This window comes from Crinia signifera, chromosome 2 (assembly GCF_055691185.1).
Source record: "Crinia signifera chromosome 2, ASM5569118v1, whole genome shotgun sequence".
Taxonomy (NCBI): domain Eukaryota; kingdom Metazoa; phylum Chordata; class Amphibia; order Anura; family Myobatrachidae; genus Crinia; species Crinia signifera.
The window spans coordinates 390,101,812-390,127,061 of NC_139218.1; the positions used below are offsets into that span (position 1 = coordinate 390,101,812).

At 42.4% G+C, this 25,250-nt stretch overlaps 1 protein-coding gene across 6 annotated transcripts in view; it reads right to left on the bottom strand.

Annotated features, from left to right (window-relative positions):
* Positions 1–632: 632 nt before the first annotated feature.
* LOC146058210 (uncharacterized) overlaps positions 633–25,250 on the bottom strand; it is a 110,418-nt gene continuing 85,800 nt past the window's right edge. For 2 of the 6 annotated variants that reach the window (XM_083170342.1, XM_083170341.1), the window contains exons 12-13: positions 22,990–23,349; positions 633–6,181 (exon numbers count right to left, since the gene is read on the bottom strand). In XM_083170342.1, the coding sequence (XP_083026468.1) occupies positions 5,607–6,181; positions 22,990–23,349 (935 nt within the window). In that variant the 3' untranslated portion in view covers positions 633–5,606. The remainder of the gene's footprint in view (positions 6,182–22,989; positions 23,350–25,250) is intronic. The other 4 variants (XM_083170340.1, XM_083170339.1, XM_083170338.1 and 1 more) reach the window with 3 other exon arrangements.

Sequence of the window (25,250 nt, forward strand, 5' to 3'; positions counted from 1 at the left end):
GTTTGGAGCTGAAGCACATTCCACAGACCGAGCACCTATACAGATCACTGGGGCTATGCGTTTGCTGATGGGTGACGAGGGCGGAATGATTAGGGAAACATTGCTGACACTCCGAGCACTGATGCGTCATCTCAGGATAGTGTGAGGAGGCGTGCGGACCTGTTGGGGACAAAAGTACCAAGATATCAGCGGATGGATCACTTCATTATGTATGAGACATTGGGCCTTAATCTGGTTCACTCGCAAAAGCAAATTTTCTCTCTAACGGACAAAACCATGCTGCACTGCAGGGGGGCAGATGTAAAAGGCGCAGAGAGCTAGATTTGGGTGTACAGGGTAAATACTGCCTGCTTTATTTTTACACTGCAATATAGATATCAGTTTGAAGTAAAAACCTCACCCAAATCTTAACTGATAGAAAAGATGTCTATGCATGGAGACAGGGGCATGGCAGACTCATGACGTCATGATTAATCAGGCCCGAAATGTATTATTCTGATTGGTGCAATGATCATAGGGCACCCCAGTTGGGTGCACGCACTGTTGTTCGTGGGGCTCTAACAGTTTTCATTAACAAATTATAGAAAAAAATAACATACAAATAGACACCAGCTTTTTAATGTTCACTGTTGGTACAAAACAAAATAAAAAAATCAGCAATATTTCAGTAATGGGTATTGCTTGTTGCGCACAAGCGTTGATACACAGGCAGTGCGGCGTACGGCTTCTGTGCACTTGGATAGTCAATTTCTGGTGAAGGCGAGCTAGAACGTTGCCGGGGTGGTGTGGGGAGGATGGGATGCTGGCCCTGAGTCCTCCTGAGAATCGAGGCTTCTGACCACTCTGTCTTGCCCCAGAAGTATCTGCATTCAGCTCAGCTCTTGTTGCAGAGTCCTGGCTGTGGCTGGTCATTTGAATGAGGGTTTTGCAGTCGAAGGGTTTGTTACTACAGTCATGGCTGTTCACGGGCTCGTTCCCTGTATGGAGATTCATTGAATGCCGTGTGGACTTTGACCGCTGTATCATCCACCCAGTACCATCCGCTCCGCAACATTGGATCTTGTATCCACTTGATTTGTCTCTGGGTCACATGATCATCCTGTGTGCCCTGCATCTGTGCACTAAACTCTCAGCCGGGGGAAGACTGTGTAGATGACTGTGTAGATGGTCTGCTCTTGTGTGTGTGGGATCAACTGCCAGCTGGGAGAAGACATCATAGAGGGTTTACTTGATTACTAGGTGTGTAATATACAGTGTTTCAGCCCAAGTGGGCCTTCCTTAAACGATTGTATGAAAGCTGACTGCGCAGTGTCTTATTACAAACTAAACACTGATGCCCTCCCTATTAACCTATCTCATTCCCTAGCTCACTTGCACTCGACCTACCAATATAACTGGCAGAAGGAAACGATAAAGTATTTAGGCATATTTATCCCCACCAAAACCTCTGCTGTTTTGTTTTTTTTTGCTGCAAACCTCACTCCATTCCTCGCGACTTTAACTACCTTGTCTAAATCCTGGCTTGCATACGATGTCTCACGGTTAGGCCGCATGGCTGCGTTCAAAACGTCCCTTCTCCCTAAACTAATGTATCTGTTCCACACAATCCCTTATATTTTCCCCAAAAAATCCTTACAACTATGTATCTCCATCTTAACTAAATACATATGTTCTTCCAAGACCCCCACTTTGGCTCGCGCCAAGAGCCTTTGGTGGACTAGGTTCCCCGACTTACACTTATATCATGGAGCATGTCTTCTGGCCTCCCTCAAGTATTACTCAAATACTGAATTGCTGATGGGATGGGTAGATCCTTAACAGGCCTCTGCCTCTTATTTCACACTCGTGGACTTGTTGTGGATCCATAAGCCCTTCAGACATGATCACCTTACCATACTCCCATCCGCACCGGCATCCCACCACTATGTCCTCTCCAGCCTGTACCATACCAAAAATACCTATTACAACGGTAGTGAGGGTAGGCCCTAACCTGAATCTGAATAGATGGAACTCTCTTGGTATCTCTCCTCTAGGGGACATTTTAGATGGTCATTTTTTGTTTCCCTTCCCCTCCCTACAACAGAAATTGTCCCTCCCCTCCTCGGAACACCTCCTCTACCTTCAAATTGCACACTGGTGTAAATCATTCATTGCCTCCATCTTTCCAAACACACTTTCACAGATACTTCTTGCCCAGCCCTTCTTATCTCAATCAAAAAGTGACATATCTTTCTGGTACAATAGTTTGATAAACTCGATTGAGTCATTTAAGTAAGGCGCTCTCCCCTGCCCAATGGCATAAGATTTTCATATCTTCTTATTCCATGTCTAGATGCCTCAACCACACTGAAATGCACATTAAATTGTTCCATAGGCTATACCTATATTGTTTGCTATATCACCGTTTATTCTACTTAGGCTGCAGCATGTTTCAGCATAGTTAATAGAAACAAATTGATAAATGATGCTTTCTTATTTAATAATGATACCAACCATGTAGATTTAGAGGACAAAACCTTAGATGGACTGATGAACAAATTGGAGAATGTTCTCATAAAGGAGAAAAAGACATGGTGGGAAATCTTTACCCTTGAACAGTATATAGCTGCAAACATTGTCCCAAAAGGGTTAAGGATCATCCCTTTACATTATTATTTCTCATGGTTTAGGGATAGAGGCAATTAAGAAAACCTTATGTAAAACAAAAATTGATTAGGGGATGTATAACTTTATTGTTGAAGGCATTACTTTTATTTTGGAAAACAATTATTTTAATTTTGATGGGTGTTTTTACAAACAGTTGGTCGGTACCGCCATGGGCACCAGATTTGCACTCAGCTATGCCAAACTTTTCATGTCCAGGTGGGAGGAGTCACACGAATGGGCAGGGCATGGCTGGGGCGTAAGTCTGGTGCATTGGTGGTGGTATATCGACAATGTTATTTCTTATTTGGGAAGGAAATTAAGTTGACCTTCAGAAGTTCTGCACTCATTTAAATAATGATCAAGCCAATATTGTTTAAACTTTTGACATTAGCCAGAAGTCAGTGAGGTTTCTAGACTTACAAATTGAAGTAATAGATGGACACATAGAAACTAGCACCACGGACTGTAATACCTACATACATAGGACAAGCAACCATCTACCGGTGTGGCTTGAGAATGTCCCTAAGGGGCAATTCACCCATGAAATTGCTCAACTAAAGTAAAATTTGAAGAACAAGCCAAAGAGATGGTAGAAAAATTCTCTATCAAAGGCTATGAAGTCAAAAAGCTACAAAACACAGTTGAAGAGGTGGGGAAAATAGACAGGAGTACCCTTTTGTCTGATACCAAGAATGAAACAAATCGCCAAAAATAATTATACTATAGCATTTAATACCGGCTATCACAAAAGACATAAACAAATAGAAGGAGTGGCGAGAAAATATTGGAACATCCTTCTAAAAGGTGAGATCCTGAAAAAAGCTTTACCACCTAAGCCCACCTTCATATATGAGAGTGCACCCACTATTAAAGATCAATTAGTATCCAGTGCCCTCCATATGGATGGCAAGTGGTTCCTAACAAGGAATAAGGGTTTATTTCGCTGCGGAGACTGCAAAATGTGCAAATCATGTAAAAGTCTGGTAGCAAAATATGTAGAATTTAATGTGAACGGAATTTTGTTAAAAATTAAGGATTTCATTACATACCATACCAGTTATGTTACCTATGCCAATAGTATGTTCCTGTGATCTTGCATATATATATATAGGAAAAACGAAGCACCAAGTTAAATTCAGATGGGCCGAGCATATACGTAATATTGTAAATGGGAATCCCAACCACCCCTATTCCCTATAACTCAAAGAAAAATATCATTGTAAAACTGAAGGGATTAAAATGTTCTGTGCTACTGCATGGGTAAAGTAAAATTGGCGAACTAAAAACAGGGACATACATCTGGCAAAAACTGAAATGATGTACATTTATGATCTCAAAACCCTCTTCCCTGCTGGTCTTAATCATGATTTTGAATTGAGATGGTTTTTATAAGTATGTTTATTCATTTTTTTATTTTATTGTTGTTTCATTTTTTATTATTGTATTATTTTTCCATTTATGTAGTTCTACATTCATATGTTAATTTATATGGTAAACATAAGTATACCTAAATGTAAAGAAGATGTGATCGGGGCTAAACCCCTGGTATGGTATACATCCACGGAGTTAGTCTACTCCAAAATGGCCACCAGGGCATTCTATTGGTAAGAAACTACCATGTGACCTTCCAAACAGAGCATGATGGGAAGAAGGTCATTTAACTATTAAACATAGGAGGTGGAAGTGACATAATGGAACTTCCTATAGTAGCCGCCTTTTAACTTCCGGGTTATGAATGTTGGTTTCTTTTGTATATAACTGTGCATGTGGAGGGATCTGTATGCACCAGACCCTCGGCTTCACATGCTTGGAGACTACGATTGTTGGTAAGAACCGGCTTATACCTTTTATCAGCCATATATATTCATATTATATTCATATATGAGTATTTATCTGTATTTTTTATAGACACCTTCTTGATAAAGGCATCGCAGTATACCGAAACGTGTTGAATTGAGTGTCTAAATTTTATACATTAGCAGTGTGTGGAACATTTTTTTCAACACCTCTATACCATACCAATTACCCGGGTCACATCTAGTATGGTTACAGGTGTCTTATATCTGATCCTGCATTGCTTTTTTTTTTTAAATAAAAGCATTTTTATCTGGTCTCCATGACAATCCATCCAAAGAAACCTTTATAGAGTTTACGCAGCCTGTGACATGTAAGCATACATGTGAGCAATATTATAAAATTGCACGAGTGAGGTGATCCCGTAATATCCCCGGAACTTTGGAATCTCTGGGAACTCTCTTTCCATTGTCTCCATTTGCACCAAAGGAGAACATTGTATTTATACAGTATTACACTATTGTATATTCTCTCCCCTCTATTTTCCATATATCTTGGCGTTTATGTGAGGGTGAAAACTTATCTGGAGGAAATATACCCGGACACTCCGGGTATATTTGTGAGACCTAGCCTTTCCATTATTATCCATTTGAGTGGTCCGGTGACCATCTTTATAGTCTTATATGCAGCTTGTGGAATTGCAGCGCCTATGGTAGAATTTATTTTTTCTATATTATTTCCTATACGACCTCCTCCCCTTTTGTACGCTGGTCTCCATGGCATGCTTCTATGACCGATGGTGAAGGAACCCAATATTTCCCAAATCTCTTCCATACTGACCCACTCCAATTTAGTCTGAATGAGACTCCCTCTGCCTAACCACTGAGGTTGTTCCACCCCCCCTGTTGGCCTAACACTTGTTATGTTTCCCGTTTAATTGCTACCACTTATCTCTCATATTGAATTACAGGTATTCTCACTGTTGACCTCATGTATCTTTAATATTTTATTGTTGTTCACATGATTTACCCTTTGTTATTGTGTTTTTATGCCAAATTCTGGATATACCCATGACCCTCCCCATTTCCCTTAACCCCACCCCTTTCCTTTCCCATTGTCTTATATGAAATTCATGAAGAAGTCTTGTTATGTACATGAGGAGCGACTCATTCGCCTAAGCCGGTGTGAACCCTCTTATGTAACGAAAGAGTTGAGCTGTTTGAGAAGCAGCGGCCGCAGTGGGAACACACGAACGGCCTCTCCCCGGTGTGAGTGCGCCGATGCTTAACAAGGTCTCCCTTCTGGATAAAGCACTTTCCGCACTCTGTGCACTGAAAGGGTTTCTCCCCGGTGTGGATTCGCCAGTGGGTCACAAGGTTGGATCTCTGTGAAAAACACTTCCCACATTCTGCGCAACTGAAGGGTTTCTCGCCAGAGTGAATCCGCTGATGCGTAATAAGAGTAGAACTTCTGGTAAAACATTTCCCACACTCCTGACATATATATGGTCTCTCCCCGGTGTGGGTCCTCTTATGTGACAAATTTTCCTCAGTGTGACATCGCTGGTGGGCGGTAAGAGCCAGTTTGGAGCTGACGCACATTCCGCAGACCAAGCACCTATACAGATTACTGGCGCTATGCGTTTGCTGATGGGTGACGAGGGCTGAATGATTAGGGAAACATTGCTGACACTCCGAGCACTGATGCGTCATCTCAGGATAGTGTGAGGAGGCGTGCGGACCTGTTGGGGACAAAAGTACTGAGATAAACCCTCTGTACATCAGCGGATGGGTTATGTCATCATGTGTGAGACATTCTAGGATGTTGCTTTGGGTAACCAATCAGAATCTGCTAATTTATTTAGCACCTTTTTAGAAGATAATAGTATCTGATTGGTTACCCATAACAACATCCCATGAACTCCCGTCTTAGTAAATTTACCCCATTGTGTGTTTCATACATATGTACCATACAGATATCAGATAGTTTGTGAACCCTTCATAATATTCAATATTTCTGCTGAAATTTGGCCTAAAATTACCTCAGCTTTTCACACAAGTCCCAAAAGTAGACAAAGACCAAATCAAACAGAAGATTAAAAAAAAATGTAGAAAATACACATTCATTTTTTTTTATTGAGGGAAATGACCCAATATCACAATATTTTTTTTTTTTAATTCAGTAATCTTTATTGGTTTTGTGCAAACAGACAAACACGACATCCAAACACGTAGTCACGGCAATGTATGGGTGGTATACAACAATACAACAAAGGAAATCATAGTGCAGTGCAATCATATAGGAAACAGGTAACTGTCGCAGGATATACCGAATAGCGAATATTTCCTGTGTAAATTTTAACAGTTGAAATCTCTGAAGGCGCCATTCCGGTCAGTATCTAATATAAGGAACAGGAACATATATGTGACAGGCTTGTAATAAATGAAATGTATGATCCCACTGATGCAAAGTAATGGCAGGATATCCCCTCCAGCCAGAATCATAATATTGTATCAACAATGACGTGCATTAACTACAATAAAATAAAACCCTTACAAAAAACAAAACTCTAATTAACCCCCCACCCTGTATCACCTAACCCCAATCTAGGCATACCTGGATCCCGAACATCCCAACTAACTATACTAACTATTTGTAGAATGGGAATAAGTTAGTGGCATTTAGCTAAGACCAGATCAAATGTATACTAGCAATAGGTATAATCGCGTCTATATTAGCTAAACTGTGCCTAAAAACCTAACCTACCCCTTCTTCCCATCCCTCCCACCCATCCAACAAAAGGATAAAAATAGTATGGACTATCTGGGGCAATGGACATATGATACCAAAATGTAACAGATGCGGTATTTGAAGATAGACCGGTAAGTATTGCCTACATCCATTCTCCCAAGGAATGCCGATTTATCAAGGCCGAAGACTGGTAAAAATGTAGCAGATGAGATATATTCTATTTTTCGGTGATATAAAAAAGTATATCCAGAAGGAAAAAGGTAAAGTAAGGTAAAGAGTTGTTCCGCTGCAGGTAGGAGAAATGGAGTAGGTTGCAGTGAAGCTGTATCCACGCATATAAGGACCTGGGTCCGAAAGTACTCCGCGTCAGGGCAGGCCATCAAAGAAAATACATCCAGGTTGTTAGCATACATAAGTACAGTGGAAGCCACAGGATTGAAACATTGAGGTATAATCTTATCTTCTCCAGCAGCATACTTATCAGTGTATCCAAATTTCCGGAGATATGAAGGAACATATCCAGAAGCGTAAATATATAGTAGAGTAAAGGGCTGTACTGCTGCAGGATGGAAAGATGGAGGAGGTTTAGGAACAGGGAGCCATAAGTACTCAGAGTTAGGTGAGAGAGTACATCCAGTATATTAGCATACATAGATAGCATGGAATTCACAGGCTTAGAGCTTTGATGCACAGCTATATCTTCTCCAGCAGCATACGTATCAGGAATATAGGGGGTAGAGAGTACCTCTCATTGTACTTCAGTGAGCTGAGCAATAAGCCTTCCTGTAGAGGTATGTATAGCCTGCAGGATTTGGTGATGAGAGGATTCCATATTGATGGGAATGAGAACTGGCCAGGCAGAAAGCGGGAGTATGGTGGATAGCACCTTCAGCGTAACTGGACTATGTAACTGCGTGGCAGCACGAGATCCAAAATGGCCGCCGGAGCCTGGAAGCACAGCCAGCCCAGGCACCAAAGTACAGGCAGCCACCCGCAAGGAGACCGGAGGGAGGGGGGGGGGGGGCGGCAGGAGATCGCCAGGTAGTGCAGTCCAGTCTGCTCACCGTGTCCACGTCACTCACTCGAAACCGATGTTGAGAAAAAAATGGTAGTAAGGATTTCCTCTATGCACGAGTCTCATAAAGAGGACATTTGTATGTCTGTATTTATGCATGTAGGTAGGTACGCCAGGCGCACACAACCAAGTGTGTGTGGGTGGGTGGGGTGGTGGGCCGGGCCATTGGCGTATGGGAGTACCCAGCATTTCATGGGCGATCTCATGAGAACGCTCTGCCTCTCCCACCAGGCTGCAAATGCTTGTTACTGTGTAACATCCATTCGCAGGCCCTGTGAGGGAATCGCCCTTGTGAATGGGTGGCGCCCAGGCCACCATTACCAAGGTGGGTGATCTCGGTGGACTTGGGTGCACGCACGGTTGCACGTGGGGCTATAACAGTGTTCACTAACAAATGATAGAAAAAATAACATAATGACATATAAATAGATACCAGCTTTTGAATGTTCACTGAAACAAAAAAACCTCAGTCAATATTTCAGTAATGGGCATTGCTTGTTGTGCGGAAGTGTTGATACACAGGCAGTGCGGTGTCCAGCTTCTGTGCACCTGGGTACTCAATGTCCGGTGAAGGCGAGCTAGAACGTTGCACTGGTGGTGCAGGGAGGACGGGATGTTGGTGCTGAGTCCCCCTGAGAATCCTGACCACTCTGTCTTTCCCCAGAAGTATCTGCATTCAGCCCGGCTCTTGTCATGGCTGCGGCTGGTCACTTGAATGGGGGTACTGCAGTCGAAGGGTTTGGTGCTACAGTCATGGCTGTTCACAGGCTCAGTTCCCTAAACGGGGTATCACCTAATGCTGTGCGGACTTTGACTGCTGTCTCATCCGCCCCTGTCCCACTTGCTCCGCACCATTGAATCTTGTGTAAACTTCCTGATTCGGCTCTGGGTCACATTGCCCGTGTGCGCTGAACTCCGAGCTGGGGGAGACTGTGTAGATCAGGCATGTCCAAACTATGGCCCTCCAGCTGTTGTGAAACTACAAGTCCCATCATGCCTTGCCACAGTTTTGCTATTAGGAAATGCTAAAACTATTTATAGTTTCACAACAGCTGGAGGGCCATAGTTTGGACATGCCTGGTGTAGAAGGTCTGCTCTTGCGTTTGTGCACTCAACTGCCAGCTGGGAGAAGACTTCGTAGATGGTTTGTTTGATCAGTTTGTGCTCTACTCCCAGCGGGAGGAGCTTTAATGATGGTGATAGTAAGTATGGTGAGGTAGTAGGCGATAGGTGTGTAAGCTCCAACGTGTTTCAGCCCAAGTGGGCCTCCCTTAAAAGATTGTATTAAAGAAGAGGTTGCTTCATTTACATATGCAATTCCAGGTCCTGCAGTCGGCAGGAAAATAAGTATATTTAAAATTCATGAAGAAGCCTTGTTATGTACGTGAGGGGCGACTCATTCGCCTAAACTGATGTGAACCTTATTATGTTGCAAAAGATGTGAGCGGTTAGAAAAGCGGCGGTCGCAGTGGGCACACACATACGGCCTCGCCCCGGTGTGGATGCGCTGGTGTCTCACAACGCTAGACCGCTGCGTAAAACATTTCCCGCAATCTGCGCAGCTAAAGGGTTTCTCTCCAGAGTGTAGACGCTGATGCGTAATAAGAGTAGAATTTCTGGTAAAACTTCTCCCGCACTCCTGGCATAAAAATTGTCTCTCCCCGTTGTGAGTCCTCGTATCGGACAGTCTGTCCTCTGTGTGACATCGCTGGTGGACGGTAAGAGCCAGTTTGGAGCTGAAACACATTCCACAGACCGAGCACCTATACAGATCACTGGGGCTATGCGTTTGCTGATGGGTGATGAGGGCTGAATGATTAGGGAAACATTGCTGACACTCCGAGCACTGATGCGTCATCTCAGGATAGTGTGAGGAGGCGGGCGGACCTGTTGGGGACAAAAGTACTGAGATAAACCCTTTGTACATCAGCGGATGGGTCACATCGTGATGTGTGAGACATTGTGTTCTTATACATATGTACCATACAGATATAAGATTATATGTTTGTGAACCCTTCATAATATTCTATATTTTTGCTGAAATTTGTCCTAAAATTACACAACTTTTCACACAAGTCCTAAAAGTAGGTAAAGACCAAATCAAAGAAATTAGATTAAAAAAATCACGAAGGAATATGAGGCGTTTATGCTGGAATGCAGCGTTCTACTGTATCCAAACATAGCGCTTCTCACTCAAACCAAAAAGCTCTATTTTGCTCTGATCTGTCCACAAAACATTGGGCCTAATTCACCTAGATGATTTTTCTCTCAAATGGACAAAAGCCATGGTGCACTGCATGTGGCAGATGTAACATGCACATCTAAATTGCAGTGTAAAAAGAAAGCAGCCAGAATATAGCCTGCACAGAAACAAAATAACTCACCCATATCTAAAGCCCCGTACATACGGGGGGATATATAGCTGAGCGATATATTGCTCACAATGAACGATATATCGCTCAGTGTCCGGTTTGCATTAGCGACCAGACATAGTCGCTGATGAAAAAGAAACTGCCGGGGGAGCCCGGCAGTGGAAATCAGCTGGTCGCAGGAGCATGTTCCTGCGACCAGCGATCACCACAGGGGAGAAAATGGGAGCGCGCACCCGGCGATATATCGCCGGTGCACTCTCCCATCGCGGGCAATATGGTCGCTCAGCGACCATATTGCCCGCGATATTAGAAATAATCACCCCCCGTGTGCACGCACCTTTACTCTCTCTGTACATGTTACATCTGCCCCACCTGCTGTGCAGCATGGTTTTGTCTTTGCTATCCAGTCTGAATTATGCCCAATGTTTTAGTAGTCTTCTAGTTTCTCCATGGGATACTGCCAATGGGCAGCAATGTACTTTTTGGAGAGTTGGAGGGGTGCAGTTGGGAGTTTCCCGGCTGCTCTATCTAGCAGGGGGAATACAAACTGCCCTCTCTAGGCAGGAGCTCACAGAGGGGTAGCCATACCCCACCAGCAATGAAACAAGGCGTGGCTTTGTGACCACTTACACTCCCACAAAGCCATGCCTCCTTTTACAGAGACCACTTCCCTTTTCTGGAGCAAATCCGGCTGGGCCACCCGGGAGTCCCGCCTCCAACCAGGACAATGTTGGGAGGCATGAACATTAATATTAGCTAATGTGAGAAAAGCCTTCAGGTGCTTAGAGGTCACCTTGGGTTCTTTTGTGACTATTAGACACCTTCCTGTGGAGGGTAATGATGGTCTGGAATTTCCTGTATTTCTACACAATCTGTCTGACTCTTGATTGGTTTAGTGCAAGCTAGAGATGGTTTTGTGACCTTTTCCAGCCTGATGACCATCAACAACTCCTCTTCTGACATCCTCAGTAATCTACTTTGTTCATGGCATCATAAACTTCCACAGCCATGTGCTGTGAAAATCAGACTTTGGAAGATCCCGGTTCTTTTAAAAAGCCAGGTTGTCCACTCACGCCTGATGGTCATCCCATAGCTTGTCCACTCACGCCTGATGGTCATCCCATAGATTGTCCATTCACACCTGATTATCATCCCATAGATTGTCCATTCACACCTGATTATCATCCCATAGATTGTCCATTCACACCTGATTATCATCCCATAGACTAAAAACACCTGACTCAAATTTCACCTTCAAAATATCTGCTAAATCTAAAGGGTCACCTACTTCTGACACTCACAGGTATGTTATATTGGATCTTTAGCGGCTGTGAGATCTTCACTAGATGCTGTCCTTTATTTTACTGAAAATGGCAATGTTGTTCCAGTAGACCAGAGTAAGGCCTTCACACCCGCTACCAGCCAGTCACTGCCCAAGTGCAGGAAGGTGGTTGGTGCATTCTGTAGCCTCAATATTATGGCCTTGGGCAAAACCATGCTGCACTTCAGGTGGGGCAGATGTAACGTGTGTAGAGTAAGATTTGTTTACATTTTTTAAACTGAAATCTAAATTGCAGTGTAAAAAGAAAGCAGCCAGTGTGTCACCCAAATTTAACTCTCTCTGCATATGTTACATCTGCCCCACCTGCAATGCAAGGTTTTGTCCATTTGAGAAATATTTTGCTGTTGCGATCAGGACTAAATTGGGCTCCATGCCGATTCGCAGCAATTCCGCAATTAGCAGGTCAACGGGGCATAGCCAACATGAGATTCCATTGGAATCGTGTGATTTTAGCCCCTCCCAATAGACTCACGAATCGCAGCATTTTGCCATGAGTGGGCAGGGAATATTAATATTGCAATTATTTTGTATTTTTTTTATATAATTTTTTATTTATTGAAGTATTATAAATTAAAACAATACAAACAGATTGTGTACACAATTTAATATATATTACTTATAACAAGTTTTTGTCAAATAAAAGGGTATTTCATTGCAATATTACTACGTAATAGTATCCCTTGTTTAGAAAAATCTACAAATACATGAAGTGTCTGGGTCCATTGCCACCACAGCAGTACATCTACAACAAATATTGTCATATATACATATATAGGTGAAAAGAGTTCCAAATAAATGGTAGTCAATGAAATCAGGAGGTCTTGTGCATAGATATCATACCATAATGTGTTTTTAAAACATTTCCCAATCTACTCCTTCAGTGACTGAGATGGGGTTTCTATATAGCCCTCCCAAGTGTCTAAATACATTTCAGTACATTTTTATTATTGTAATGACGCTCCGAGCCACTCCATTCTAAAAATGTGAAATAGTTTACAAAAAGGGAGAACACGGGAGCTGTAGGGTGCAACCAAAGCTGAAGAATACATTTCTTAGCAGCTGCTGATATGATAATCAGTAGTTTCCTAACTCCTTGTGTCACTCAGGTTCTCTCTGGCACAATGCCAAATATTGCCCACTCAGAGATTAAGGGTTCCCTGCTGGGAAATGTAGATAGAGTCCAAGAAGCAGCACTCACACAGATTTTTCAACATAAATAAATAGAGCCCACACCAAGGGACAAGTGGGCTCTATTTATTTATATTGAAAAATCCGTGTGAGTGCCACTGCTTGGACTATATCTACATTTCCCAGCAGGGAACCTGAGGGCACCCCGGTGGCTGTTATTTAAGGAGTACATATACATATGTGTATGTATGTATGTATGTATGTATGTATGTATGTATGTATGTATGTATGTGTTTCCATCACAGTACTTGCAGGTTTAATATTCTTACTGTTTTCAGGTGAAGCTCAAAATATCAGTATATATCTGTACTGCTGATCATATTTCTCCAGAGGCCCTGACCAGCAACTGTCTGCTATTTAGTATCAGGATAGATAGTATCAGCATAGTCATGTTTAGTATCACTGTGTTTATTAGATTATTTAAATTATGTAATGGTTTATATTATGATAGCTTGTTTAGTATTAAAGTTATAGATTTAGATAATTACCGATAGTAACAACAGGAAATGAATGGCGGGCTGACCCCTGCCTAAATCTGGGGGAACCTGTTTCCAGCTCCATGATGTGAACAAAAGATCAAGGTACCCTCCAACTAGCTTCCAGCAACCCGAGGGGACTGACCAATAGTAGACACCGGAAAAATTGATCTCATCACATTTTGTCTATTGTTAATATAAGCTGATACACTGACCCCTGAAGCACGAGTTGCTGTACATTTTTTGGGATGGGAATTCGCTGTGAGCTGCCTCTTACAACCTGTGGTTTTGGATTAATGCTTTGTACTTTTTACTTGGGTTGAAACCTTTATTGCTTCAATCACTTTGTGGTTAAAGTTATCTTTATTTTTTGTAGCAACTGCTATTTTAACATGACAGAATTGGGGGCTCGTCCGGGATCCAGGTTCCACACACGCAGAGGTTGGGTCAACTACCAAAGGATGGATTGGTAAGTAAATGTGTTTTATGCATTAGACAATACAATAGTATATACAATTATAATTATATACACTCTTTCTTAAAGGTATTTCGGTGTGCATAACTAAACCAGAGATATGCTATGCTAATAGACGCAGCTTGTGTCCACAACAAACTATCTTATGTTTATTGAATAAACAGAACAGTACAAAGTTTCAGAACAGTTTATTGGTATTTAATGATGAAAAACCCAGTGCTTAAATTATCATATTGGAGGGGGTATGAAGGAATGAATAACGTAGAGATCGCCTCTCCCACTGCAACAGGGTATACAATGGGACATTATAGCAATTTGGGTAAAAGAACCATGGAGAGACTAGCTACATAGTGCAAAATTGCAGCTTTGATAACAGGTCTGAATCAGGCCCAAAGTGAAAGCATTGTTAGGCTGATGTCACTAGTTCCAAGATTATTCTGGTAGGTGCAATGATTCTGCACCGTTGGATCTTATGTCCGCTTCCTTCCATAAAGATTGTATGAAAGAAGAGGTCATTTCCTTTAAATGCGCAATTCCAGGTCCTGCAGTCGCCAGGCAAATAATTATATTTGAAATTCCTAAAGAAGTCATGTTATGTACATGAGGGGTGACTCATTCGGCTATATCGGTGTGAACCCTCATATGTAGCAAAAGATTTGAGCTGTGAGAAAAGCAGCGACCGCACTGGGAACACACATACGGCCTCTCCCCAGTGTGGATGCGCTGGTGGGTCACAAGATTGGATCTCTGCGCAAAACTCTTCCCACATTCTGCACAACTAAAGGGTTTCTCCCCAGAGTGGATCCGCTGATGCGCAATAAGACTACAACTTCTGGTAAAGCATTTCCCGCACTCCTGGCATGAAAATGTCTTCTTCCCGGTGTAATTCCTCGTATGCGACAGATTTTCCTTGGTGTGGCATCGCTGGTGGGCGGCAAGAGCCAATCTGGACCTGAAATGCACCCCGCAGACTGAACACCTATACAGATTACTGGCGCTATGCGTTTGGTGATGGGTGACGAGGGCTGAATGATCAGGGAAACATTGCTGACACTCCGAGCACTGATGCGTCATCCCAGGATAGTGTGAGGAGGCGTGCGGACCTGTTGGGGACAAAAGTACGGAGATAAACCCTCTGTACATCAGCGGATGCATTGCGTAATTATGTGTGAGACATTCTAGGATCTTGCTATGGGTGACCAATCAGAATCTACTTAATATTATCTTCTATAAAAGTTCTAATTAAATATCTGATTGGTTGCCCATAGCAACATCCATGTGAAAAAATACATCTCCGTAAATTTCCCCCATTGTGTGTTCTTATACATATGTACCATAAAGATATCAGATAATATATACAGTAATGCTTGAAAGTTTGTGAACCCTTCCTAATTTTCTAGATTTCTGCTGAAATTTGGCCTAAAATGACCTCAGCTTTTCACACAAGTATATAAAAAATATAGGAAATATACAAAATATAGAAAAAAAAGACGTGTTCATTTTTTTTTTATTGAGGGAAATGACACAATTTCACAGATCTGTGAGTGGCAGAAGTATGCGAAACTTTGATTTCAGTATCTGGTACGAAAAAGGAGGTCACCCAAACGCACCCAAATCTAAACTCTCACTGCACATTACATCTGCCCCACCTGCAGCGGCAGCATTATTTGTCCATCTGAGAAAAAAAAATCAGCGTTGTTATCAAGTCTTAAGTAGTTCCATTGTTTTCTTAGATTTCTAGTTTGTCCAAGTGATATTTAACAAACTGCTGATGGGCAGCAATGTTCTCTTTGGAGAGAAGCGGCTTTCTCCATGCAGTCCTGCAATGTGCACCATTGTTGGTCAGTGTCCTTCTGATGGTGGCTCCTGAACATTTACATTAGCTAAATATGAGACAGGCCTTCTGTTGGTTAGAGGTTATCTTGGGTTCCTTTGTGACCTTGAAAACTATTAGTCTCCTTCCTGTGGTAATTACGATCTGGAATTTACTCCATTTGTACACAATCTGTCCGATCATTGTTTGCTGAAATCCAAGCTCTTTAGAAATAGTTTTGTGACCTTCTCCAGTCTGATGCCCATCAACAACTCTTATGAGGTCCTCAGACTTTGAGGTCCTCTGTTCGTGGCATGATAAACTTCCACAGACATGTGTTGTGAACATCAGACTTTGATAGATCCCAGGTCTTTTAAAAAGACAGGTTGTCCACTCACAGCTGATGGTCATCCCATACATTGTCCACTCACACCTGATGGTCATCTCATAGACTGAAAATACCGGACTCTAAATTTCACCTTATATCTTCTAAACCTAGTGTCTCATACTTCTGCCACTCACAGGTATGAAAATGGCAATATTGTTCCAGTAGACCAGAGAGTGTCCTTCTGATGGTGGCTCCTGAAATTTACATTAGCTAAATATGAGACAGGCCTTCTGTTGTTAAGAGGTTATCTTGGGTTCATTTGTGACCTTGACAACTATTAGTCTCCTTCCTGTGTTAATTACAGTCTGGAATTTACTCCATTTGTACACAATCTGATCATTGTTTGATGAAATCCAAGCTCTTTAGAGATAGTTTTGTGACCTTTTCCAGTCTGATGCCCATCAACAACTGTTCTTATGAGGTCCTCAGACTTTGAGGTCCTCTGTTCGTGGCATGATAAACTTCCACAGACATGTGTTGTGAACATCAGACTTTGATAGATCCCAGGTCTTTTAAAAAGACAGGTTGTCCACTCATACCTGATTGTCATCCCATATATTGTCCACTCACGCCTGATGGTCATCCTATAGCTTGTCCACTCACACCTGATGATCATCCCATACATTGTCCGCTCACACCTCATGGTCATCCCATACATGGTCATCCCGTTCACACCTGATGGTCATCTCATAGACTGAAAATACCGGACTTTAAATTTCACCTTATATCTGCTAAACCTAGAGTGTCTCATACTTCTGCCACTCACAGGTATGTGATATCGGATCATTGGAAGCTGTGAGAACATCAGTAGATGGGGTCTTCAATTTAAATGAAAATGGCCATATTGTTCCAGTAGACCAGAGAGAGGCCTTCACTCCCTAGTAGCTGGTCAGTGACCAAGTGCAGGAAGGTAGCCAATGTTCTCTTTATCCCAAATGTTATAGTCTTAGGCATTACGTGTGAGTACATGCTTGTATACTTTATACTGTCTGACTTGCAATGCGATATCAAGGGATCACTATGAAATTTTCTGTAAAATTGCATCAAAAAGAGATATTCCACTAATACTACTGTTAAAGTTTTGATCTTGAAAGTTACATTTAGTGTGATAAAATCGTTAATGCAAGAAAAAAATTCTAAAGAAACTTGCCACTGTTGGAGTAAAACTACTACAGAATCACATAGAAGGTATACAGTCTAAACCTTATAATGTATTTAATTATACAACTGTAGATTATAGAATCACACAGATTACAGATTAACCATAATCAACACACATGTAAATGTGGTCAATTGCATCCAAACTCAGCCCTTCTAGTGCTAGATTCTTGTGCTTTAGTTCGAAGCCCTATGTGGCTGTGAACAATGGGGAGTAGAGAGAACATATAGCACAGAATAAAAACCCCAGGCTTTAAAGGGGAAGAAAATGGAATTCTCAATTAACAATTTGGATTCTATTGTTTTAGCCATCGACAGCCACTAGTTGGCGCCCAACTGAGCTGCTGAATTGTTGCTCCATTCCATCACTGGAATTTCAGCTTGCTATCCCCAGGGGTGGTGGGCTGAAATGTGTGAATATTCACCCATATCAGCGCTATTAAACAGGACCTTTTGTGTGTGTTGCCCCCATTACTTTGGTCAACTTTAGCCGCTATGAACGGCTTAACCCGACCATAATGAGCACAATATGCATGAAATAAACATTCATTGAATATTGCCTAGCGATCTCCTGTCACTTTAGATGTAAGATCTGGCATGAAATAACAATTGTTTACAACTCTTTAGGGTGGATTCGGTTGTTTTGAGTGCCCTTTAATTATCAATCATATTACACCTAATTAGCCGGTTAAGTGAATAAACACAAGTAAACCAATGGGCGTGACAGGGAAAAATGCTGTTTTGGTGCCCACACAGCGGACTTTATGCACATTTCAGTTTGGCAACTTCGGTGGGTGAAAGCTGAGATGTGTCGCAGAGGTTAATGGGTGTCTGCTCGGAGCAACAATTGAATAGCTCCCATTAGTTTAGATATAACAAACAAGACCCTAGATGTTTGTACAAAGTATATAACTATACAGTCCCATTTTATGAAATAGGCAAAATTAGTAGCGTGACAAGGAATAAAGTCTTCTGATTGTGATATGGTTGATGGTGATTTCATCATTTTAGGTATTTATTTTAACTTGTTTACACCTAAAACATGACTCAAATATTTGAAACCCTTTGGAACGGAGCGGGTTAGTTGTTTATGGAAAGACTTCTGTCATGTTTGATCTCAAGATTTGCAGATTTTTTATATAAGAATCGTGGCCTTGATGAAATAACAAGCGTTTGCCAATTTTTTGGGGCAATGGTTTCAACTTGTTTATGTTGTGAGACATAAGTTATTAATGCCCATTCCTTTATTGGGTGGGATGAAGTGTTATTTTCTCTTTTTGGATTAATTAGAGTAGCTCTATCTTTCTTCATTGATCTTCAATGATGGCTTCTAACCAGTATTTTTCATAGTCTTTAGATATGAAATTACACGAGTACATTCACTAGAATTTCTCCTTACTCTAAAGTGTTGACCTTTCGTTCAACCAATCGCTTCATTCAACCAATCTATAAGGTGTTCACCAACCACTGGGGTGTATAGTATTTAGCACCTGTAGGTTTGTTTTATATCATGATTCAAAAATCGTAATCTTTAATATAGATAAGATCTGGAAAATTTATTGTTTAGTTACCAAGAGCGAAACTTAATTGGATGTTAACATTATCATTTAAAAAATAAAATAAGTCTTAAGGTGTCTTCAGGGCCCTCGCATATCACAGAAATGTCAATGTATCATGGCCAGTTTTGCCTTTGGATGCCCCAAGTTATTCTATCATATAAGGTATTCTTCTCAAAAAAAAAAAAAAAAAAGCCAGAGAGATAAGCATCATTTGGGGTAGATTTTGCCCCCATCGCAGTTCCAGATTTTTTTGCAAGAAATATTCTTCAAAGTAGTAGATTTCTTTTTAGCCTGAGAGTTTTTGGCACAATTTAAAACTAGATGACTGCTTCTACTACTTTATAATTTTTGATGCACTTTTTACTGTAAACAACTTGGAATTTAGCTGGAAAATAGTTAATCAAACTATGTCCAAATAATATAAAAAAAATAACTAATTTTCCCTCTTACGTTGGTTACCTGAAAATGTGCTCTTACCATGTGTTTTTCCCCCCACACAACATACTTCATCCCCACCATATGCTATCCCTGTAATGTGTACCTTCAATTGCACACAATGCCAGCAGCAACCTATGCAGTGTACCCCAAATAGTTGTCTCAGGTGGTTCATCTATGGGCAAGATCTGCTTCATGTGGATCTTTCCACAGGGTAAATGATATTACTTCACAATTGTGTTAGTTTCCCATATAGACAATAAACTTTTTCTGGCTCACCTCCTAAAGTGTAACCTTCATAGTGCACCCAACATGGCTGCCGTATCTTGTACGCTTATGGATGGACCTGACGGTTTACATTAGCTTTGGGACTCTGCAATCACCCCATTTTGTGTCATCTAACCTATTGCACCCAGAGTAATTGTACACAGTGCACCCAAGATGACTGCCTCTCCCGGAACCTTGTGAGGTTGGAAAAAATAACCCGTGAAAGTTATGTAAAATGCATACACAAATCCTGCATTATTATCCAAATCACCATGTACCATAATGTATATTTTCTAATCTCACTCCATGGTAGCTACTTCAAGGCCATTACATAATTCACTTTCCCTGCAATTCCTCCCTCTGTGCACATTGCAGCCACAGCAATCCACTACCCTCTTATTAACACTCAAGAGCTTGTTTCATACCTATATACACTTATTGTAACATCCTCAACATGTCTCCTTAAAAAAAACTTTTATCTACCTCCTACAACTATACAGATCACTTTCTCCTTCTTATTCAACTAGCTTGTAACATATCACCAAATCCAGGCCCCAGCCACATTTAGCCTCCAAGACAGTGGTTCCCAAACTTTTTGAACGACGGCACCCTAGAGTATCAGAATATTTTTAACGGCACCCCTAGGCCAAAAGTTACTACTTTCAGGACCAATATAAAAAAAGTTGTGATTTAAATGGTTTTCCTTAGGTCCACTTATGTAGTGAGAAATATGATTCACTTCTGTTTACCCACATATTCTTATTGGAAGCCACAAGCACTGATTTTGCCTATTTCATTGGCCATAAATAACGTGAATTGATTCTGGACCACCAACCTGAGGCACCCCTGCAAGTGCTCCAAGGCACCCCAGGGAGCCTAGGTGCACAGTTTGGGAACCACTGCACCAAGAATACCTGTAAAACCCCAAGGAAAACAGCTGACACAGATTAAAAATTGTATGCTAACATTGGGCTGTATGGGAAGATGGGCCTTTTTGAATTATAGCATACTCGTGAACAAGCTTCCAGCAAACAGACATTCTATATAAATTGTGACCATTTCCAAACACCGAATACAAAACAGAGTTGATGCTATTGGGTTTGTTCCACTTGTCCACTGCCCTTTCTATGAAGCAATATTTTCTCAAATGTTCCCCGAATCGCCCGCCCTCAGGATCGAAATATGTCCTCATGTTCTAATACTTTTCTTCATTTGAAGACTGTTTCCCTCCTGGACCTTGTTAAAAGCCTTGATATATTTGCTTTTCTATTCATAAATTCCTATTATGTACCCCCTTTGTGTTATTGAATTCTTTCAAGGTTAGCGTTGTGATGTAGGCCATGCACCATTTTAGTTGTCCTTCTTTGTACCATACCTAATGTATTTATATCTCTCTTGAGATTAGGCCTCAATGAAGTACCATTCCCTACACTGGGAGGAAGAGCCTTTTCTACCCAGCAGAAAGAAGATTTCTGCAACACGCTGATTTGTGTTTACAGTATATACAGGGCGCTAATTTTATGAAATTATTTTCCTAGGCGACCCGGACGCGCACACAAGCCTGACATTAATAGACTGTTGCTTTGAACCATTTGTTTGTTTCTGAATACACCGATTTTATTTAATGACTTAGAGTATTGGTTTTTCTTTTTTTTTTTCATTCTCCCCACTGTACATTACAGTTGTAACGGTCCCTTCACCAGAGCTTGCATTGTACTGTACAGATGGAGCCGCAGCAGGGTTTTCCACACCTTGAAAAAGAGCTTATTCACAAGCCCAAAACGCGTTGGAAGAGAAGAGAGGACAACCTGGGAACCTGTTGGCAATTTGGACTATATATCATCTTGTGTCCTATTTGGGGAGCCCTTCCATCTGGAAAGGAAAGTACCCTAATCCGCCATAGGAACCTTTTTATCCATTTTTTGGATTTTGATTTTATTTGGATTTTATTGTTGCTGTTCATCATCTGTGGAAATAAAATGTTTTTGTATGGTGAGCTGGATTCGACTGTCTGATGCATTGGAGAAGGTCTGGGTGAAAATAAACCTTTTGGCGCACATAGGGCATTGACCCTTGGTGAGTTATCATTCTTATGGTTTGAGAAGATTTGGTCAGCTGTACAGCTCCATCTGTCCATCATTACGTAGAAGATTGAAAGATACCTTTATGTGTACATAGGGCACTAGTTGAAAATCAGTCAACTGTGTCCCATCTTATACTACTAGACGGAAGAGCTACCGTTATCAAGAAGTTGGTGTACCAATAACAATTGGTTATTATTAAATGGGAACATGCCTGTGATCATCCTTATTGTATTATATTGTATATCGTGCCTAAATGCGCCTCAATGCGTCTGAGCGTGCTACACCAGTGGCGCGACAAAACCATTGTCTAGCCATGCTGTCAGGATGAATAAGCGTGGCCCCATCTGTAGGGGGAACAGTGAAAGTGATGCTTTTTGTATCCACAATGAGCAATTTTAGATGGATCCATTACGGGACACAGGGCCTTATTCTAGTTCACTCTTAGAGGCAAATTCCTTCTCAAATGGATAAAACCATGTGCACTGCAGGTGGGGCAGGTGTAACTTGTGCAGAGAGAGTTAGATTTGAGTGGGGGTTTACTTCAAAGTGAGATCTATATTGCAGTGTAGAAATAAAGTATTTTTCCCTGCACAGAAACAAAATAACTCACCCAAATCTAATTCTATCTGCACCTTTTACATGTGCCCCCCTGCAGTGCACATGGTTTTGTCCATCTGAGAAGGAATTTGCCTCTAAGAGTGAACTAGAATAAGGCCCACATACTCTTGTTCAATTCCAAGTGCTGCATTCGGTGGAAAAAGATGCCTGTTTCAGTTCACATGCAAGTCTTGTTATAGTATATATGTGACGCGCACTTTATTATTTTAGATCAGTGTGAACCTTCTTATGTCGCCAAAGATTTGAGCTGTCAGAAAAGCAGCGACCGCACTGGGAACACACATATGGCCTCTCCCCGGTGTGGGTGCGCTGATGCGTGACAAGGCTGGATTTCTGGACAAAGCATTTGCCGCATTCCGAGCACTTAAATGGTTTCTCGCCAGAATGTATCCGTTGATGCACAATGAGATCAGCTCTGTTGGTAAAACATCTCCGACACTCCGGGCATGGAAATGGCCTCTCCACGACGTAAGTGCATTGATGCTTCATAAGATCGGCTTTCTGAGTAAAACATTTTCTGCAATCTTGGCACCTATACGGCTTCTTACCAGAGTGAATCTTGTGGTGCGTAGTAAGGGCAGACCTTCTGGTAAAACATTTTCCACACTCCTGGCATGAAAATGGCTTCTCCCCGGTGTGAGACCACTTGTGTGTCAGGAGATGTGACCTCTGATGATAGGATTTCCCACAGTAAGAACAGGAATACAATCTGTCCTTGGTGTGACATTTCTGGTGGGCGGTAAGAGTCAATTTGGAGCTGAAATGCACCCCACAGACCGAGCACCTATACAGATTACTGGCGCTATGCGTCTGCTGATGGGTGATGAGGGCTGAATGATTAGGGAAACATTGCTGGCACTCCGAGCACTGATGCGTCATCTCAGGATAGTGTGAGGAGGCGTGCGGACCTGTTGGGGACAAAAGTACTGAGATAAACCCTCTGTACATCAGCGGATGGGACGCATCATCATGTGTGATATATTATACTGTACATACTTACACACCTGTACAACCTCAGAAAAGAGGGGGATAGGACAATACTATGAATGTAAATAATTCTGGGACACAACTGATGTTAGACAGATTTCCATATTTAGAGTACGCACACGTTTCTGTCATACTTAATTTGTACCAATACCCTTTTTTATATAAATTTGATATCAAACAATAATTGTTTTGGTAGTACTGATTAACAATGTATAAACATGTACACTGTGCATTATTATTTAAATATATATGCATTTTGTCGCGGCCGACGGACGGCGGTGGCGCTTACCGGTCCGGGGGCAGGGTCTCCGCTCCCTCCGCACTGGTACCGGCCAGGGGAGTGCTGCTGCTCCGTCCGTCCACGTCCATCCCCTCCTGCCCCGCGGCTACCAGTGTGTGTTCCTGGCCGCCATACAGGAGTAGGTCCTGTCCCCCACTGGGCGCCACCATCTTGTTGTGGCTACAACAACTGCTCCTCCAATCAGGAGCAAGGCCAGGGGATAAAGCCCCTCACCTGGGAACTGGCTAGCGCCAGTGCTTCGTTACCAGTTCCCTAGGCAGTATTCTGTGACCTGAGCTCCAGAACTTCCAGAGCAACCTCTGCCACTCTGTGTTTTCCATGCTTTAGACTTCTGATCCATGTGACCACTTGCACCTGTACTTCTGCTTCAGTTACCAGCACTTGTGACCACCTGCGTGCTTCAGTTACCAGCACCTGTGACCACCTGCACCTGCGTGCTTCAGTTACCAGCACCTGTGACCACCTGCACCTGCGTGCTTCAGTTACCAGCACCTGTGACCACTTGCACCTGCGTGCTTCAGTTACCAGCACCTGTGACCACCTGCACATGCGTGCTTCAGTTACCAGCACCTGTGACCACCTGCACATGCGTGCTTCAGTTACCAGCACCTGTGACCACTTGTACCTGCGTGCTTCTGCTACCGGCATCTGTGCTCCTGCTGCATCCACTCCGTGCTTCCGGCACCTGTGCTCCTGCTGCATCCACTCCGTGCTTCCGGCACCTGTGCTCCTGCCGCATTTACTTCGTGCTTCCGGCACCTGTGCTCCTGCTGAATCTACTCAGTGCTTCCGGCACCTGTGCTCCTGCTGAATCTACTCAATGCTTTCGGCACCTGTGCTCCTGCTACATCCACTCCGTGCTTCCGGAACCTGTACTCCTGCTGCATTCCCTCCGTGCTTCCGGCACCTGTGCTCTTGCTGCATCCACTCCTTGCTTCCAGCACCTGTACCCCTGGCAGCATCTACTCCGTGCTTCCAGCACCTGGTCTTCCATTGTTCCTGCTAAACTCGTTTTACGCTTTCAAGTGCTCCACCACTGGGTGATCCGTCTTCTTGAACTGCCCTCGGCCTAACCTTCTCACTCCCTCTGCCTGAGCTGTCTATGCGAAGGACTTCCATTCGGTCTGTCTCCTTCAATCCTCCAGCTAACCCACTATCTCCGGATCCGCAAACGGACTCACAAAACCTGCAAGGCCTGACACATTTATGCTGTGGCATGTTCTGATTTTTTTTCAGGACATTATTGTGTAAGTAGATATTTCCGAATATAGGTAAAGCGCTATTTCATGGCAAAGAATACAGATGTATAAACGTTTTACAAGTATTCATACGCATCTATAAAAGCATCGGCCATAGGGTCTTATCGCAGGGCTGCTTTTTTTTTTAGCAAATGGACAAAACCATGCTGCACTGCAGGTGGGGCAGATGTAACATGTGCAGAGAGTGTTAGATTTGGGGATAGTTCCTTTGTTTCTGTGTAGCGTAAATACTGGCTGCTTTATTGTTACACTGCCATTTAGA